Raw genomic sequence first — 18,519 nt, 5'->3', positions numbered from 1 at the left:
GTAAGAAGCAAAACACTTTTGAGGAGGAATAGGGTAAAAGAAGATAGAAAATAGAGTAAATATCATGGGAAGGGAATAGAGTGGAGGGAAATAGTTATGATGATTGATTATAATGGCAAAACATATGGTACCTACTCTGCTGGGCTATTGTGAAGAAAATTCTTTGTCAAGTTTAAGGTACTATATAAAAGTTATGATGAACAGGATGCTATCAGAAAAATCTGGAAAGACCTAAATGAACTGAAGCAGAGTGAAATATACTATATACAAAATAACAGCAAGAGTGTGAGATGATCTGCTGGGAAGCACATGGTTATTCTCAGCAATGCAATGATCCAATATTACCCTGAAGGACTTATGAAAATTGCAATCCATCTACAGAGAAAGAACGCTAGCTAATGTGGAGTTGTTTTTCATGACTGCTTACATATAACTTAAAGTCCTTCAGGGGCGTAAGCAATTTTCAGCAAGCTAATCTCAAATTCACTTTCCATTTCAATCATTTAAAATGTTTTCACACTAAACAATGGGATAGATGAATCCTCATAATTAATTTAATACCTCTTTAACATATTACACTTCCTTACTTCTATTATCTGCCCTTTGCTTTCTGTGAATACATCAACTAGAAAGAAGGGGAATCAATTTGTCAAATACCAACTAGTCCCTCACACAAATCAATGAATCAGTCAACAAGTGTTTATTAATCTCCTACTATGCTCAGCACTGTGCTAGGTACTTGGGATAAAGTTAAGCAAAACTGAACAATATATCAAATATAATATTCAGCACCCATACTCCTCCCACTTCTCCAGGGAAGGGAGGGAAGTATTTTTCACTTTCTTTTCTCTATGACCAAGATTGGACATTACACTGAAACAGAATTTTGACTTTGTTTTAGTTCCATTTTACTTTATCTTACTGTAGTCATCACAAATATTTTTTCTGGTTCTGATTATTTCAGTCTGCATCTGTTCATACAAGTCTTCCTCCATTACACTAAATTTCTCACTTTTTTGTTTCTTGTGGTATTTGACTACTTTCTTGAATTCACATCATTGTTATAATAAGTTGTAACCTATTTTAGACAGTTATACTCTGTTTCTCCATTGTCCTTTGGGTTGCTTGCAGTTTTGACTTTTTGATGCTGTGGCATTCTTTGATTTGTAACTATAGAAAGTCACTGGGAGAAAACTGGTATTAAAAGTGAATTTGGGGGGCAGCTAGGTGGCGCAGTGGATAGAGCACTGGCCCTGGAGTCAGGAGTACCTGAGTTCAAATCTGGCCTCAGACACTTAACACCTACTAGCTGTGTGACCCTGGGCAAGTCACTTAACCCCAATTGCCTCACTAAAAAAAACAACACACACACAAAAAAGTGAATTTGGCTGTCATGGTGTGACTTGGAACCATTGATAGTGCTGCATGATTTCTTAATTGTGTTCAAGCCTTCTTTCATATTCTTGTTCAGTCCCAGACCCATATCAGTTTTTGGAAGAAAAAGTGGTATAGTTAATTGTCTCTTGAGAGCTTGTCTAGTGTGATTTGTTTATGATTCTATTTTTTTTTCGGGGCAATGGGGGTTAAGTGACTTGCCCAAGGTCACACAGCTAGTAAGTGTCAAGTGTCTGAGGCCGGATTTAAACTCAGGAATTCCTGAATCCAGGGCCGGTGCTTTATCCACTGCGCCACCTAGCCGCCCTGATTCTATTTTTTTTTTAAAGGCCTAGGAGTATGTAACATTTCACAATTGCCATCGAACCAAATTGAACGAAAAACTACCTGACGTTGCATCTGGATATTTCTGGAGTACACAGTCTCTTACAAAGAACTCTCTCACTCCATTTCTCCATCTGGATCCTAGTGAATTTCTTTCTCCATCACTAAATGATGCCACACCGGCTGTTTGTAATGGGAACACCAGGTGGCGCAACCGGTCAAACACTCATTGCTAACAGTGGGGACCAGATGCTTCCCTAATCCCCAACGAGGGCTCCATGTGTTCTCTGCTCAGAGGCGGGGCCTTTGCAGCCACAGGGAGGACCATGTTACACGCTGTCAACCTGAATCTCAGAGCATTTATCTCCCTCCCTCCTGTGTGAGCTGCTAATCGTTCATTTTACTCTGGGACAGACTAAACTGACATCCAAGTTTCAATTTTCATTCCTTGTTGGGTAGAAGCAAGGGAATACAGAGCTGGTTGTCCCTGAGAGTAACTCTGGGTTCCTGAGGGATATGCCATCATAATGAATATCCCTCCCTAACAGCTTGTCAAGGGCAGAAGACCAAAGAGTTATTTATTTGCCCTGGACTTGCTGCAGTCAGGAAAGTTAGGGCTGAAACCCAGCTGTGTGGTACAGTAGAAAGGTCCTGGATTCAGAACTCAGCTATGATGCTTACCACCTACTCAACCTTGGGCAAGTCATTAAATTTCTCTGTGCCTCACATTCCTCATCTCTAAAATGAGAGGGACTATATAGCCTCTGAGGTCCCATCCAGCTCTTAAAAACTATGGGACGTGAGCTCAGCTCAGGGCAAAATTGGGAGAAGAGATGCAGATTTGGGAATCTGTGACCAGGGAAGCCACATAAGAAGACAAATTCACTAAAGGTAAATGGTCCTAACTACTTCTTGCTATATATGACCATGAGTAGTCAACTTCATTTGCCTGAGTTTTAGTTTTTTCATTTATAAAATGGGAATAGTATATGTCCTATCTCACAGTTATAAGGAAACCATTCTGTAACCCACAAAGCTCACTAAATGTGAGCTGCTATTATTGTATTACTGATATCAAAAGTTACCCAGGACAAACTGGAACAACTCAATAGATTTAGCAGCAGAATAAGAAAGTCCGTGTTGCAGGTTTCTTTTTAAAATTTTAATTTCTTATTTTTCAAAAAATGTGAAGGTGAGTCTATCACTGCAGCATATAAAAAAGTGGCTTGCAAATTTCAAAGAACTGTATTCACAGTGAATTGCCCTTTACACAAGAGATGGGCTTCTGAAAAGGTAAATAGAAAACATTCTTGGTACAGATAACCCTGTTTTCAATACACTAGGGGGAGCTCTGTATTTAAAGGTTTCTATGGTGACTCCTTCAGTTAAGCGAAGTATCTAGTCTATTTGTTTTAACGATAAATTTGGTTTTTCTTTCCATAAAACATTCACCCACATGCTTCTCTGGTTGAGCCCCCCAAAAAAACACAACAAAGAATGAGGGGAAATCAAGTGTGTTTAAAATGGAGTTGTCGTAATATTATCTTTCAGCACATCCCTTTTGTGTCTCTTCACTAAAATACTGGACCACACCTCCTACATTTCTGGATGGTGGTGGGGTTGTAGCACAGGGGAAGGGAAAGAACTCTTGCTCTGAAGTTGAAATATGTGGATTCCATTCTGAGTCTGTCACTTAATCTTCTGTGTGAACAAGTCCTGATCTCAGTCTCCTCATCCATAAAATGAGATGTTTGAGGTAGAAGTTCTATAAGGTCCCTTCCAGCTCCACCAATCTATGTTACTATAAATAAATCAAGGGTGATTTTATGGGTGTTCAGAAGCACTACCAGTTTTAGACAGTCTTGGGAAAGGGAAATCTTTAGTCCATAAAACTCCCAAGGAAACAATATTATCAAGCCATGGGCTCCTGGAACAAACCAGATCCACGTCTTGGCTTTGACCTAGAGTAGATCTGGAATTCCAGATTGGCTTCCTCTACATCCTCCAGACTGGAAATAATCCAAAAAAGTCGACCCATTTTCTCCCTTTCCCTTCCAAATTTTCACTTCCCTGACCCTTACCTAGATTTTAACTCTTCAAATTTGGTCAGAATTAGACTGGTTGTGATTACAGCGGAATGACATGACTAGAGGATATATATATATGAACACTTGTTGGCTATGTTCCATTGGTGAATGGGATGCATATATATGAGGTCCCTGTCAGTTCACAAATCCTGAGATTTTACACTACCCCCTTCCCGGCCCCTGTATTCCCTTCTCCATTCTTCTCACTTCAGGACCCTATTTCCCTGCACAGCCCCTGCATCTAAACAATTCCACATAGAAATCTCTCTTCTCTGTTTTCAAAAATTTCCAGAGGGGACGATGCCAGTTTCCTGGGCAAGTGCATACGAGTAGCTCACTGCCATCAGCCAGGGGAAGCTTTTTCTAAAGTCTGCTTGAATCCCCCTGAGCTGATATTCAATATATTTCTCTCATAGGGTCTTCAGTAGAGATGGAGGGCGACAATGTACCTGATGCCTCACGGCACCAGATACCATCCATGCCAGCTTGGCTTTTAGTTGTATCAGGGCAGGCGGGTGCACACACACACACACACTCACACACACAGAGTACATTGTCACTAGTGAGACTTCCAATTACAGGGGGTCACCCAGTTTGGTGACACCTTCCAGGTTTCCTGATTGGAACACTGGTTTGTCTGAATACTCGGCTAGAATTCTCAAAGTCTTTCCTGTTACTGCCTACTGAGGTGAAACAGAGTGAAACATGGCCCCATTTCTCCTGACCTCCTAGACAAGTGCCCAGTGATGGACCTTTAGAATTTAGCTGTTTTTTTTCCAGAACAGTGGATTCAACAATTCCCTATGGGAGTGGGTAGGGAGAATGAAAGGGGTTACTTTGAGTTTCAAACCCACAGCCCTACATAAACTCCCCAGAAAGCTGACCTGGAATGACCTTTAGTGAGCTTATATTTGGTACATATTAAGTACTTAATAAATGTTTACTGGCTGATTGATTAGTTGGCTTTAATAGTGACTTATTCCCAAATCTATATTTCTACCTTTCAACTTTGTTCTGAGCTCCTGTTCTTTTTTCTTTTTCATTGCCACAGGTCATCTATACTTGCAGAGTCCATCAACACCTCAAAATTAACATTCCAAAACTGAATTTGTCTTCTTTACCAAAATGTCTCTATCTCTTTAACATCTTTGCTTCTACTGATGCCACCATCATTCTCCCAGTCAACCCAGCTCATAACCTTGTATGTGAGGGTTAAGAGAGAGCTAAGAACAGTTAGTTATCTGCCAACTCTTCAATTTTATGTCTATGATATTTCTCTTTTCATTTCCCTCCCCTTCACTTTCTTGGAAAAAGCATAAGTTTTGGAGTTAGAAAACTTGAATCCAAATGTTAATTTTGGCATTTACCAAAGTTGAGTGACATTGGACCCATCATTTAACCTCCCTAGACCTCAGTTTCCTCCTATGTGAAGTGAAGAAGTTGTATCAGACAGCCTCTGAGACTCCCCTCCAGCTCAAAGACTATGAGCCTATGAACAGAGGTTTGGGCTCAGAAAAAGCATGAAAGTGGCACATTATAATGTATCATTTACTAATGGCCACACTTTTATATAACCAAAAACCATATTCAGAATATTTACCAGCATTTTGTTCTTTCAGTTTGGATCTTGGTTATGGTCTTATGCCAAGCTATTTCTTTCTCATGAAGCCAGGGATGGCAGGGTGGTAAGGTTAGGGGAAAAAAAACTGCTGGGAGCATCTGGGTAGTACAGTGCAGGAAGCACTGGCCCCAGGGTTAGGAGAACCTGAGTTCGAATCCATCCTCAAACACTTGACACTTATTAGCTGTGTGACCCTGGGCTAGTGACTTAAACTCCATTCTTTGCAAAAAAGAAAAGAAGAAAGAAAAGAAAAGAAAGAAGAGAAAAGAAAAGAAGAGAAGAGAAGAGGAGAAGAGAAGAGAAAAGAAGAGAAAAGAAAAGAAAAGAAAAGAAAAGAAAAGAAAAAAGAAAAGAAACCTTCTGAATGTGAGTTCAGAGACAAGGTCTGCTACTTCCTACTTGTGAGGCCTTGGTGGAGTCCTGTAATCTCTTTGAGCTGTAGTTTTGTTACCTTCCTGGCCACTGGATCTCCAGAAGCCAGGCCTATGAGACTTAGCAGTCTCAGCTCCAGAGCTCCCACCCTAGAGCCCATGAGCTCTAGATCAGTGAGTGGATCACACTATTGAGTGGACTCTAGCCGGTATTTAAGTGCCTGCTAACTCTCAGGGATAAAAATGAAACAGTGTCTGTCCCTGAGAAACTTGCATTCCATCAGGGAACAGTGTCTTCAGATATAACTAAATGTCAAATGTGTGTGAAGTAAATGCCAAGTGATCTTTGGAAGAGGTATTGTTTCCACTGAAGGGATCAGGAAAAGGGGGGGGGGGGAGGTGGTTCATGGAAGGAGTGATACTTGAGGTGAGCTTTGGAGGAAATTGGGGATTCCACAAGGCAAAAGTGAGGAGGGATTGACTTCCAGGCATGGGGCACAGCCTATGCAAAGGTATGGAAGAAAGGAAGAGAATAAGCACTTATTAAGCACCTACCATTTGCCAGGTACTATGCTAAGCACTCTGCAAATATTATCTCATTTGATCATCACAATCAGGTGCTATTATTATCCCCATTTTACAATTGAGGAAATAGTTAAACAGGGGTTAGGTGGCTTGCCCAGGGTTATCTAGCCAGTAAGTATGAGACAGAATTTGAACTCAGATCTTCTGACTCCAAACCCAGCATTTGATATGCTGAGCCACCTAAGCTACTTCAGACACAGAAGAGGAAATGTCATATAATAGGTTCAGCAAGTATGCCAATTTGGCCAGATTGCAATGTACACGAAGGAGCCCATTCAATAGCAAACAAATTTACTGGGGGGGAGGAGGCAGGGCAATGAGGGTTAAGTGACTTGCCTAGGATCACACAACTAGTATGTGTCAAGTGTCTGAGGCCAGATTTGAACTCAGGTCCTCCTGAATCCAGGGCTGATGCTCTATCCACTGTACCACCTGGCTGCCCCCACAAACAAATTTTTCTTCCTTCCCTCCCACCATTTTTTTCCCCTATAGTAGAGAGTAGTTACCTTACTCTTTGTGTAAAATGTCTTACCTTTGGGAGCCGGTACTTATCTCTGAGATGAACTCGGAGGCACGCCCTCTCTGCCTTTTTCTGTGTAAATGCAGCATCCCTTTCCATTCTGAAAGTCAGAACAGAACCAGAGTGAACAAGGGTCAGAGGAAGAGTAGAGAGAGTGAAAAGGGACGGGGGAGGATTGATGGAAGGTGCTAGACCCTAAAGAGGCTCACAAGGAACCATTGTCAATCATAGCAAGTAGGGATGAGGCACTATAGAGCCCCAAACCCCAAATATCAACTGCACCATTTTATAGGTATTATATATATATATATATGTGTGTGTGTGTGTGTGTGTGTATAAAAGGGATGAAAACATCTTATATATGATATATAATGGGTAGAATGTAACATATTTATAAAATATAGGTATTATTATAGATACATATAAGATATATAGTTGTTACAAGACATACACATATGATATTAAAGTCAAACAAGCTTTTAAGACCAAAAGGAATGAAAATATCATGGATACACACATTTATATATACATATAGTCTATAGATTTATTAGTATGTCTATATCTCTCTTCCCAGGAAGACCAACAACCCTTCAAGACCAAAAGGACTTAAATATCCTATGTATCATATAGAAATATTATATATGACATGTAAGCTATTTTCACATATAAATATGTATAAATAATATAACTATAGAGTATAAATACTATACAAATGTTATATATATGTATATACACATATACATACATACACATTATGTTTTCAGTCCTGTTGGTCTTGAAAGCTTGTTGGTCTTTAACATATTTCTATGTTAAATATCGCTGGGAAGATGCGTTCCCTTAAACTGTCATTAAGAGATAAACTGCCCACCTTGGGCCCTGCTAGTGATTCCACAAGGAGAATGAGATTAGAGAGCCTCTGACAAAATCACCACACCTTAAGAATTTCCTTTACCCCCCTCCTTCTCGCCCAGAGATGTGGAATCCAGTGAAGTCCAGGCTTTCCGAGGGATGCTAACTGTACACCACAGTAGAGAGGAAAGAACTCTGGACAAGAAACCTGGGGGCCTGGGTTCCAGTCTGGCCTCTGCCACTAAGGAGCTAGGTAATGAACATGTCCCTTAATCTCTTTGGGCTCCCCACTCCTAACCACACAGCACTCACAGGTTTGCAGAACATTTGGTTACCTCATTTGGCCCTCCCAACAACCTGGTAGGTGTTATTATATCCCTCTTCTTAGAATGAGAAAACTGAGGTTTGTAAAGATTAAATGACTTGCCCATGGGCGAGTCTTTCTGACTTTAAGCCCAAGATTTTATCCACTAAGCCAAAGCTTCTTAAACTGCTGGTCTCAACCTCTATGGGGGTCGAGTAACTGCATGTGGGGTTTGTGAAAAATTTGGCAATACTAAAAGGTTATGTATACCTATTTTATATATCTATATACCCAGAGCTGTGTAAAAATTTCTAGGGTGAAAAGGGGTCAAGAGTGGAAAAAGTTTAAGAAACCCTACACTAAGCCACCTAGTTGCCTCTAAGTAGATAGGTAACTTTAGACAAACCACTTAGCTTCTCTGGACCTCTGTAAATCGGGGAATTGGATTAAATAATCCCTAAGGTTCTTTCCAACTATAAAATTCTCTGACTTTAGATATTTTCCTATTATAGGATCCAAAGTTAGAAGGGATCAACCCTTCTAGATGGCAAAGTAGATAGAGCACTAGGCCTGGAATTCAAAAGACCTGAGTTCAAATCCTACCTCAGACACCAGCTGTGTGACCCTAAATAAGTCATTTAACCCCTGTCAGTCGCAGCAGTTTCCTAAACCATAAAATAGCAATAATAATAACATATTCCAGGCTTGTTATGTAAGTGGCTAAAATTCTTGCTATGATGTATAAAATCTAATGAGTGGTCTCCTTAAATTAGAAGCTTTAGCATCAGTCTTTGGGCATTAAGCATTTATTTCTCACAGTTGTAAGGAACAAAGGCAAAATATTTGTAAAGCTTCTAGCATAGTACCTAACACATGGTAGGTCCTTAATAAATGCTTGTTTCAGGGCAACTAGGTGGCACAGTGAATAGAGCACTGGCCCTGGATTCAGGAGGACCTGAGTTCAAATCCGACCTCAGACACTTAACACTTACTAGCTGTGTGACCCTGAGCAAATCATTTAACCACAATTGCCTCACTAAAAAAAATGCTTGTTTCCTTCCTTCTTTTGCAGAGGAAGAAACTGAAGTCCAAAGAATCAAAGTTTTGAACAGGAGGGACAGCTGGGACTAAAACCTCAGCTGAAATCCACTGCCTTTTCCAGCATCTCCCTGTTTCCAGTGGTAATCCATGTACTATGTATACTAATTGTATTGCCTACTTCTATGCTGAAAGGTCTTCTAAGAGAAACCTAAAAGCAGTAAATTCATAGGATGCCCATCTGGAATACCCTTAATTGGGGAATAATCTGGTGTTGAACCAGTTATGGGATTGCCCTGGACCCCAGACAATGGAGACCAAGACCCATGATCTTGGGACCTGTGCCTCTGGAACAGAACTGAAACCGAAGTGGGGGGCTAGGTAGGCAGAGCTGCCATTCATTGGGCTCCCCACTTGGGCTCTCCAGCTCTCTATGGATTACTTTTTCTTAATGGCATAGAGAAAAGAGTGCTGAGATGGGAGAAATCGGGAATCCAGTGCCTCCTTATTGCCTCTGGGATCAAATAAAAAACCTCAGTTTGACTTTTTAAAAAATTTTTTAATTTTTTTTTCTCATTTTGACTTTTAAAGCCCTTCCTAACCCAGCCCCTTTCTAATTTTGCAGGATTTTTATTCCTTACACACATACTTCCATAAACTCTGTGATCCAGTGACACTGGCCTTCTTGCTGTAACTCAAATAAAACATTCTATCTCCTTACTCCAGGGCATTTTTACTATTTCCCATGTCTGCAATTCTCTACCTCTTCATCCGTGTTTCCTGGCTTTCCTGGCTTCCTTCAAGGCCCAGCTAAAATCTTCCCTTCTTCAAGAAGTCTTTCCTGATTCCCCTTTAATGCTAGTGCCTTTCTTCTGAGATTACCTCCAATTTATCCTGCATATAGCTTATTTGTACATAGTTTCTTAACTCTGAGAGCAGGAGTTGTTTTTGCCTTTTTTTGTTTCTCTGTCATTTACCACAGTACCTGGCTCATAATAGGCACTTAATAAATGCTTGTTGACTCTGATCCTGGCTAAGCCACTGTACTTCTCTGGGCCTCAATTTCTTTATCTGTAAAATAAAGAGGTTAGACTATATGATCTTTAAGGTCTTTTCTGGTGCTAAATCTATGATCCTTTGAACCTTTAAAAAATTCCCTTCTCCTTTGTTGCCGTGGTTTAACTTTTGTTCCCAATGCTAAACACTGAAGGACAGTGAGATATTTCATACTGGGAAGGACAAGAATTTATGTCTAATTTTGAAATGAATTGTGTCTCTGGATGAGTGTGTATGAAAAAGAAAGCAAAGGAGTTAATTAGTAAAAAGTCAGCATTTGAAATAAAAGTCAACACCCCAAGGTAAACTTTCTACCTTCCTAAATTAACACCTTATACTCAACTGAAATGTTAAAATTTTAAAAAGGAAAAAAAAAAAGTTAAGCATGGGAAGACTTGGAAAAACTGATGCAATGTGAAGTAAGGAAAATAGTATACACTATAAATGAATAGAATACCAACAACAAACTGAAGCTGAATACTGTGAAATAATAATAATCAAGCCTGACCCTCCCAAAAGAGATATTCAAATGAACTTTCCTTCCTTTTTTACATAGTGTGAGAAAATAATGGGGTTCTATGAGACCCAGAGAGCTTAACTGAGCTTTCTTAAGGACAGCCCAGAGTCAGGAGAATTTCAAGGGAAATGTAGAATGACCTTGCTGACTCCCTACAGGCAAACCACTTTCAAATCCAGTAGACCAATAGATTTGAATGATGCTAGCCAATCAGCTTTGAGCAGTGTGGAAGGGCTGCCTCTCCTCCTGACCTCAGCGAGCTTACACTCGTTCATCTCTCTCTCTTGGTTTTGGAACTTGGAGGGAGCAGACACAGCCCATTCTCACTCCCCACTATCTCTCCTTAACTTTCTGAGCCATGTTCTCTATCTTTACTAATATGTAATATGCTTTAATAAATGTGTAATGCCTCCAAACTGATGCAGTAGCCTCTAACTTCTAAGTAGCAATATATTAGAAACCCAGCTAATTTTCCCTAAAACTTAGGACAATTATAGGGCAACCCCATATAATTTTAAGTGCCACAATAGGTAGGGGACTTTAGTTGTGGAAGGGGGCATATAATATTAGAATTGGTTAATGTGTAGGGGCAGCTAGGTGGCGCAGTGGATGGAGCACTGACCCTGGATTCAGGAGTACCTGAGTTCAAATCTGGCCTCAGACACTTAATACTTACTAGCTGTGTGACCCCGGGCAAGTCACTTAACCCCAATTGCCTTACCAAAAAAAAAAAAAAGATAAAAAAAAAAAGAATTGGTTAATGTGTTGATTAGTTTTGCTAAACTATTAGGGTTTTTTCTCTCTTTTTTATAAAGCATGGCTCTCTCAGTGGAAGAGAGGAGTATCTATTAAATAATGATGATGGTAAAAGCAAAAGCTAGTAATAAAAAATTTAAAGGGTTAAATAACCACCTTATATATCTCTCTGATCCATCCTTTCTTACTATTCTTATTGCCAGCCACCCTTTTCAAGAATCTTATCACCTTTTCTACAGGACCATCTACCTGCTTCTAAACAGTTTCCCAACTAATTTTCATAAGACATCACATTTATAATGTCTCCCTTATGCTCAAGAAGCTCCCCAATGCCTAACAAGTACAGTCCAAACTCCTTACACTGGCATTCAAAGCTAGTCTTAGTTGGATCCCACCATGTTGTTGTTGTTGTTGTTTGTCCTTCATTCTCAGTAATTATTTTTTTGGGGGGGAGTGGGACAATGAGGGTTAAGTGACTTGCCCAAGGTCACACAGCTAGTAAGTGTCAAGTGTCTGAGGCCAGATTTGAACTCAGGTCCTCCTGAATCTAGGGCCAATTCTTTATCCACTGCACCACCTAGCTGCCCCGTGTCCTTCATTCTCAAAGAGGACCATGACATTGGATGATGTCATGATTTGCACTGAATTGGATTTAAGTGAGGAAAGGCTGTGCAAGGTCACCAACCTCACTCTCTCCTCCAGAGCCATCTGGATTCAGTGGCAAGATATATATCAGGACAACTGGAGATGGCCCTGGATGTTTAAAGCATTTGGGGTTAAGTGACTTGCCCAGGGTCACATAGCTAGTAAGTGTCTGAGGTGAGATTTTGAACTCAGGTCCTGCCAACTTCAGGGTCAGTGTTCTATCCACTGCACCACCTAGCTTCCCCTGGACCCCACCATACTTATCCAAACTTATCCCCACTACAATCCAAAATCAGTCAATCAGTGGGTGCTTTATTAAGTACCTACTGTGTCCTAGGCACTGTGCTAATCACCGGGAATACAAGAAGAGACAAAAGACAATCCCTAGCTTCAAGGAGCTAATGCGGGAGCTAACATTCAAACAAATAAATACAAAGCAAGCTAGATACAAGATAAATAAGAAATAATTAAAAGAGGGAAAGAAGAGGAATTAAGAGGAGTTAGCTAAGGCTTCCTGTAGAAGGTAAAGTTTTAGTTGGAACATAAAGGAAGCCATGGACATCAGTAGTCAAGGAGAGGAGGGAGGCCGTTCCAGGCATGGGGGAGAGCCAGAGAAAATGCCCAGAGCTGAAGGATGGAGCCCATTGCTCCAGCCAGATTGGTGCCCTCACTGTTCTTCACCACAACATGTTTGTCCCTAACACCAAGTGTTTTCTCATTCTGTTTCTTTTGAAAGGAAATGACCTTCTTCTTTGTCATAGCCAATCCAAATTTTACTATTCTTACCAGTGTTATAGAACTTGAAGAAAAAACAACTTTGAGACATAGTTACTGGTCAGCATGTCTTATTTTTATTTGCAGTGGACGGGGGGGGGGGGGGAGACGAGAGGAGAGAGAGACAGAGAGACAAAGAGAGACACAGAGAGAGAGACAGTGACAGAGAGAGAGACAGAGAGTTTTGGGAGTACAATTTTGTTGTTTAGTTGTTTCATTCATGCCCAACTCCTCATGACCCCATTTGGGGTTTTCTTGGCAGAGATACTGAGTGGTTTGCCATTTCCTTCTCAAGTTCATCTTATAGGTGAGGAACTGAGGTAAGCAGGGTGAAGTGAGTTGCCCAGGGTTACACAGCTAGTAAGTGTCTGAGGCTGAATTTGAACTCAGGAAGATGAGTCAGTCTTCCTGACTCCAAGCCCAACCTCTATTCACTTGTACCAACTAGCTATTCTCTGAGTCCAATTAGGTTTTAATATAAGGCTTCTTTTATACATAAAAGCAACAAAACAAACCCAAAGGAAATGCTTACTCCCTTCTACCAAGGTACAATACTATATGGGAGTAGAGAAAAACAAAGTATCTTCAAAGAGGACACAATGTATAGGGTATTTTTCTACAGATAAGAACTTAGACTTTTTACTTTCTCAGGTAACTGAGGCAGTCTTGTGATTTCTTTTTTTTTTTTTTGTGGGGCATTGAGGGTTAAGTGACTTGCCCAGGGTCACACAACTAGTAAGTGTCAAGTGTCTGAGGTCGGATTTGAACTCAGGTCCTCCTGAATCCAGGGCCAACATTTTATCCACTGTGCCACCTAGCTGCCCCAGTCTTGTGATTTCTTAAAACAGAGAGTCACTTAGGTCCGTAGTCAAACTCCATTTTATTAGACTTCAAGCTTCAAGAGCGAGCAAGATGCGAGAGCAAGAGGAATCAAGAGCAAGAGAGAGTGAGCAAGCGAGCAAGCGAGAGCGAGAGAGAGAGAGAGCGAGCGAGAGAGAGAGAGAGAGAGAGAGAGAGAGAGAATCTATTACATTACCTATCTCATAGAATTATTGTGAGGATCAAATGAGACAATATATATATAAAGTGTTCTATAAAGGTGAAATACTCTTGTCATCATTATTATGAACCACTTGTCTGTTACTATTTTTCTCTACAGTCAAATTGTGACCTCCTGTATGGTGAATATATCCATCAAGAGATAGCTTAAAGCCAAGTGAGTAAGTTGGTTGGACTAGGTGACCTGACCATGGGTCACAGACTAAATAACTGAACTCCTATTAATAGTTATTCATTTTCTAAGTTTCTTAGGACTCGCCCCAACAAATGTCACTAAGGAACTCTCCCTAGTCATAAAATTATTGATTAGAGAGGAATGTGAATCATAGAAACTCACCGGGATTGAAGGGATTTGTACCCTAACTCAAGCCATTGATCTTATGTGCCTTTTGACTCTTGGTAATGATACAAGATAAATAAGAAATAATTAATTTAATTTAAATAATTATATAAATTAATTAAATAAATAAATATAATATAATATAATATAAAAATTAAATAAATAATAAAATAATTTCATTTTGGCCAGATGCAAAAATTAAACAAACTGGAATGTCAGCTACCAGACACTGCTCTGGAGACCTGGTGTTCTGAGGAGCTAAATTGAATCACTCTTTGTATGACAAGGTGCATGGCCTAAAATGGTGATTGAGATGTTGGCACTGTGCCAACAGTTGGGTTTCAAACTGGACCAAGAACCTGGGAAGTTGGTTAACTAGATGCTGCTCTTTGATTATATATAGGTTAGATATGAATATTTATATACTTATAATACATATATACACAATACATATATCTATGCATGCCCACACATACATACATCTAGACATGTGGGAAAACATGTATATGTATATGTATGTGTTTATATAATATATAGATATTGTTATATAGATATACCTGAGGAGCTATTCTCTAGAGCAGTAGTTTTCAAAGTGTGATCTGAAGACTCCTGGGGGACCCCAATATCCTTTCAGGGGATCTGTTCATAATAATTCATATTAATACCATGACATTATTTACCTATAAAATATTCCTCCCTTTTGCAACTACATATCTGGATGAGGCTGGATTTTCTTTGAATACTTCAGCCAAAACAACAGATTGCAACAGATCAGATGCAGAAGCAGATAGGAGAATCCAGCTGTCTCCTGTTAAGCCAGACATTAAAGAGACTGGCAAAAATATGTAAAAACACCACTCTTCTCATTTTCTTTTTTTTTTTTTTTTGCTTTGGAAAATATAGTTCTTTTTCATGAAATGTTTTATTTATATTAACATATAATGGGTTTCTTATTTTTAAATGAATAAATATTTTTAAATTTTTATTCATTTCAATGTCTAATATTGATGAATAGAGATGGCTATAACTCATATAAATGAGAATTCTTTGGGGTCCTCAGTGATTTTTAGGAGTGTAAAGGGGTTCTAAGATCAAGAAGTTTGAGAAGTACTGCTCTAGAGTAGTTATTCTTCATTCTACTTGTTTTTCTGATGTGGCTGAAGGTTATTACAAATGCTGGTAGTGCAGACTTGAAGGGTCTCAAACTGGCACAAGGCAGCTTCTTTCCATTTGACTGTCTGCCCTGACTGCACTGGGACATCACTGTACAGGAACATCCCCTTCACTTTAAGGCTTCTCTACGTAGCCCCTTCCCAAAGACTGTCTGGGCTAGACAGAAACACTCATATCTTTCTGGACAAAACAAGGGGAATGGTGACTATTAAACCCAACCCTTTACTGGCCTTAGATGCCCCAGGTCATTAACCTTTTCACCCATAATCACCTTAGCCTCAGATTTAGAAAGCCATTACATAATTGATCATTAGTGAAATAGCTGCAATGGCAAAACGGAGCATTAGAAATGCTTGTCCTTGAAATCATAAACTGTCTAGTCCAAACTCTAAGTAATGGGTACTTGTTTCACTTCTGAGCTGGCTTGTCTTTTAATTAGCTTTTCTTGGTACTCAAAAAAAGGTGGATTTTATTAAGTATTAATAACTTATTCTCTATCTTGGAAAGAGCAGTTTTCTCCCCAGTGATATATTCATTATCATTATCAATAAATTATTATTACCTTGGGCTTTAAAGGAAAAGGAACTATATACACATGTGTATTGGAATATTGCCAGACTGGTTTGATTTTTTTTTCTCCAAATTTTATGGGACTTTTGGGAAGGTAATTTTATGAGCCCTGTACACATTTTACTTCTTCAAATGAAAGTTGGCCATAAAAGTGTGTGTGTGTGTGTGTGTGTGTGTGTGTGCATGTGCATGCACGCTTGCCACTAAATCACCCTGAATCTTATGATCCTCATCTGTAAAAGGAAGAGATTGGAGTAGATGATTTATTTCTAATGCTAACACCTCATCATTCTATGATTCTGAGCTCTAAGTCTTCTATGAACTGCATCTGGAAAAGAAGAAGAATTAGACTCACTTCTCCTACTATTTACTTTCAATTAAAAAAAAAAATGGGTCATACCCAGCAGCTGATACAGGGGACAAGAGCGCTAAAGTGAGAGAAAGAGAACCTGTGTTTAAATCTCTTCACCTACAATTATTACCTACAGGATGTTAGGAAAAGCACTTGACCTCTCTGGGACTGTTTCCTCATCTGTTAGATATGGGAGTTCCACCATATCACCTTTCAGGTCCCTTCCAATTTAGTATTGGACATGACACGATGGAATTCAGACATAAATATGCTTCTCTGGCCTATGCTCGATACACCAAAATGAACTTTCTCCATTTATCGAAGCAAAACACAACCAAACTAGCTAAGCATTCACTCACTTCATGGAGAAGGGGAGGGAAGGGAAGGTTTGATACTGTTTTTTGGGATTTCTTTTGTGGTTGTACCCCTAGGTTGAGTATTGCTTTTCTGAATGGATATTCAGGATATGAAGAAAAATGGGGCTCTGTGAGAAGAAGGGAGAAGTCTGGCGTCTGGGAGGGAGAGGAAATGACTCTCAGACACACAGTTCTCAGACTTGTCTTGCTCTGAAAGGAATCAAGGTGCATGTACTCACTTCTCCTCAATCATCTGCTTTTGATATTCCTCATACTCCTCTCTAGTCATTCCCTTCGCAGTCGCAGGATCAGAGGTGCCTCCTTCTTCTTTTTTCTCTTCCGTACCACCACCGAGGCCTAAATTCTTGACCTGTTCACTTAGCATGTTTTTGATGAAGAAAGTCATGGTTTCTTCCCCCCAAAAAAGTAAAAACCAAGCCTCAGATAAAACCTCAAAAAAATTCTCAAAATTTACCCAAAGATAGCAAATTATTTAACAGCCAAAGACTTTCTATACAGCTTCATCAGCTCTTCAAGGACATAATGATAGGGAAAAGAGGATGCCAAAAATGGTTTGTCGGCCATAAGCTGGATTAAAGCGACAAACTCCTTAGTGTAGAGAGGCAGATGGTTCAGATTACTCTGGGGGAAAAGCCCATCCCACCATCATTAGTTGCAACTGACTACTTCCTATATTCTTTTTTTTTTTTTTAATTTCATTACAAGTGCAGCAGGCTGCCATCAGGAACTGTTTCCATTAAATGAGCTTGGCCGTAGAAGAATTTCCAAATTCCAGCCCTTAAGCACAACATTCCTGTTGAAAACAGTGCAATGAGCTTTGAGAACCAGAATGCTTCATTAAACAAAAATAATCCTTTTTTATCTATCATTTTATCTCATTGGGCTCTAAGCACTGGGCCAGGATTTGCTTTGGAGCTTGCTTAGTTTTTGTCCTCCTCAATAGGTACTGGGCTGGATACTATAACAAGCCTATTCTGAGCCTAAAAGGAAACTGAGTGATCCTTTGAACTGAAACTGTGTGCAGTGGTGGATGGATGACCTCTGGGTCACATAATAACAAGATGGTAGACTAGACATTTTCTCTAATCGCCACGACCTCACGAATCTCCAAAAGAAATTATGTGCCAACAGTATCATCAACGTTGTGTGTTGACCTACTGTGATGGACTATATTCTTCTCACCAATTCAATGGTACAGAAGGGTTCTGGGATACTCATGATGGAGGAGGATTTCCAAATCCAGGAAAAAACCCCCAAAAAAACAAAAACAAAAAAGAACTGTGGAGTATAGATGCTGAATGAACCATACTATTTCTTTTGTTTTTGGTGCTGTTGTATTTCTATTTTGAGGTTTTTCCTCATTGCTCTGATTTTTCTCTTATAACATGACTAATGCAGAAATATGTTTAATGTTATTATATATATATACATATATATATGTATATATATGTGTATATATATATATATATATATATATATATATATATATATATATATAAAACCTATATCAGATTGCCTGCTGTCTAGGGGAGGGGGGAGGAAGGGGAGGGAGAGAGAAAAATCTGAAATTGGAAAGCTTGCATAAATAAAAGTTGAGAACTATCTTTACATGTAACGGGAAAAATAAATAAAATACGTTATTTAAAAAAATAAAATAAAATGCTATAGTGCCTCAAGAAAAAAAAAAGAAATTATGTGCCAAATACAAAGCAATTTCGTCTGACTCTATGGTCTAGGATACCCAGAATCTAAAAGAAGGTTAAAAACAAACAATCCAAGAACTGATGCTCACTAAACCTGAGCTCA

The 18,519-nt window shown here is 39.4% G+C and overlaps 1 protein-coding gene across 1 annotated transcript in view; it reads right to left on the bottom strand.

Moving 5' to 3' along the window:
• Nucleotides 1–17,098, bottom strand: part of CPLX4 (complexin 4) — a 42,090-nt gene extending 24,992 nt beyond the window's left edge. Inside the window, exons 1-2 of the mRNA XM_043980648.1 lie at nucleotides 16,932–17,098; nucleotides 6,916–7,003 (exon numbers count right to left, since the gene is read on the bottom strand). Coding sequence (XP_043836583.1) covers nucleotides 6,916–7,003; nucleotides 16,932–17,098 — 255 coding nt within the window. The remainder of the gene's footprint in view (nucleotides 1–6,915; nucleotides 7,004–16,931) is intronic.
• Between the last annotated feature and the right edge of the window lie 1,421 nt (nucleotides 17,099–18,519).

This window comes from Dromiciops gliroides, chromosome 1, assembly GCF_019393635.1.
Source record: "Dromiciops gliroides isolate mDroGli1 chromosome 1, mDroGli1.pri, whole genome shotgun sequence".
NCBI classification, from domain to species: Eukaryota; Metazoa; Chordata; class Mammalia; order Microbiotheria; family Microbiotheriidae; genus Dromiciops; species Dromiciops gliroides.
This window is presented reverse-complemented; position numbering and strand designations above follow the sequence as displayed.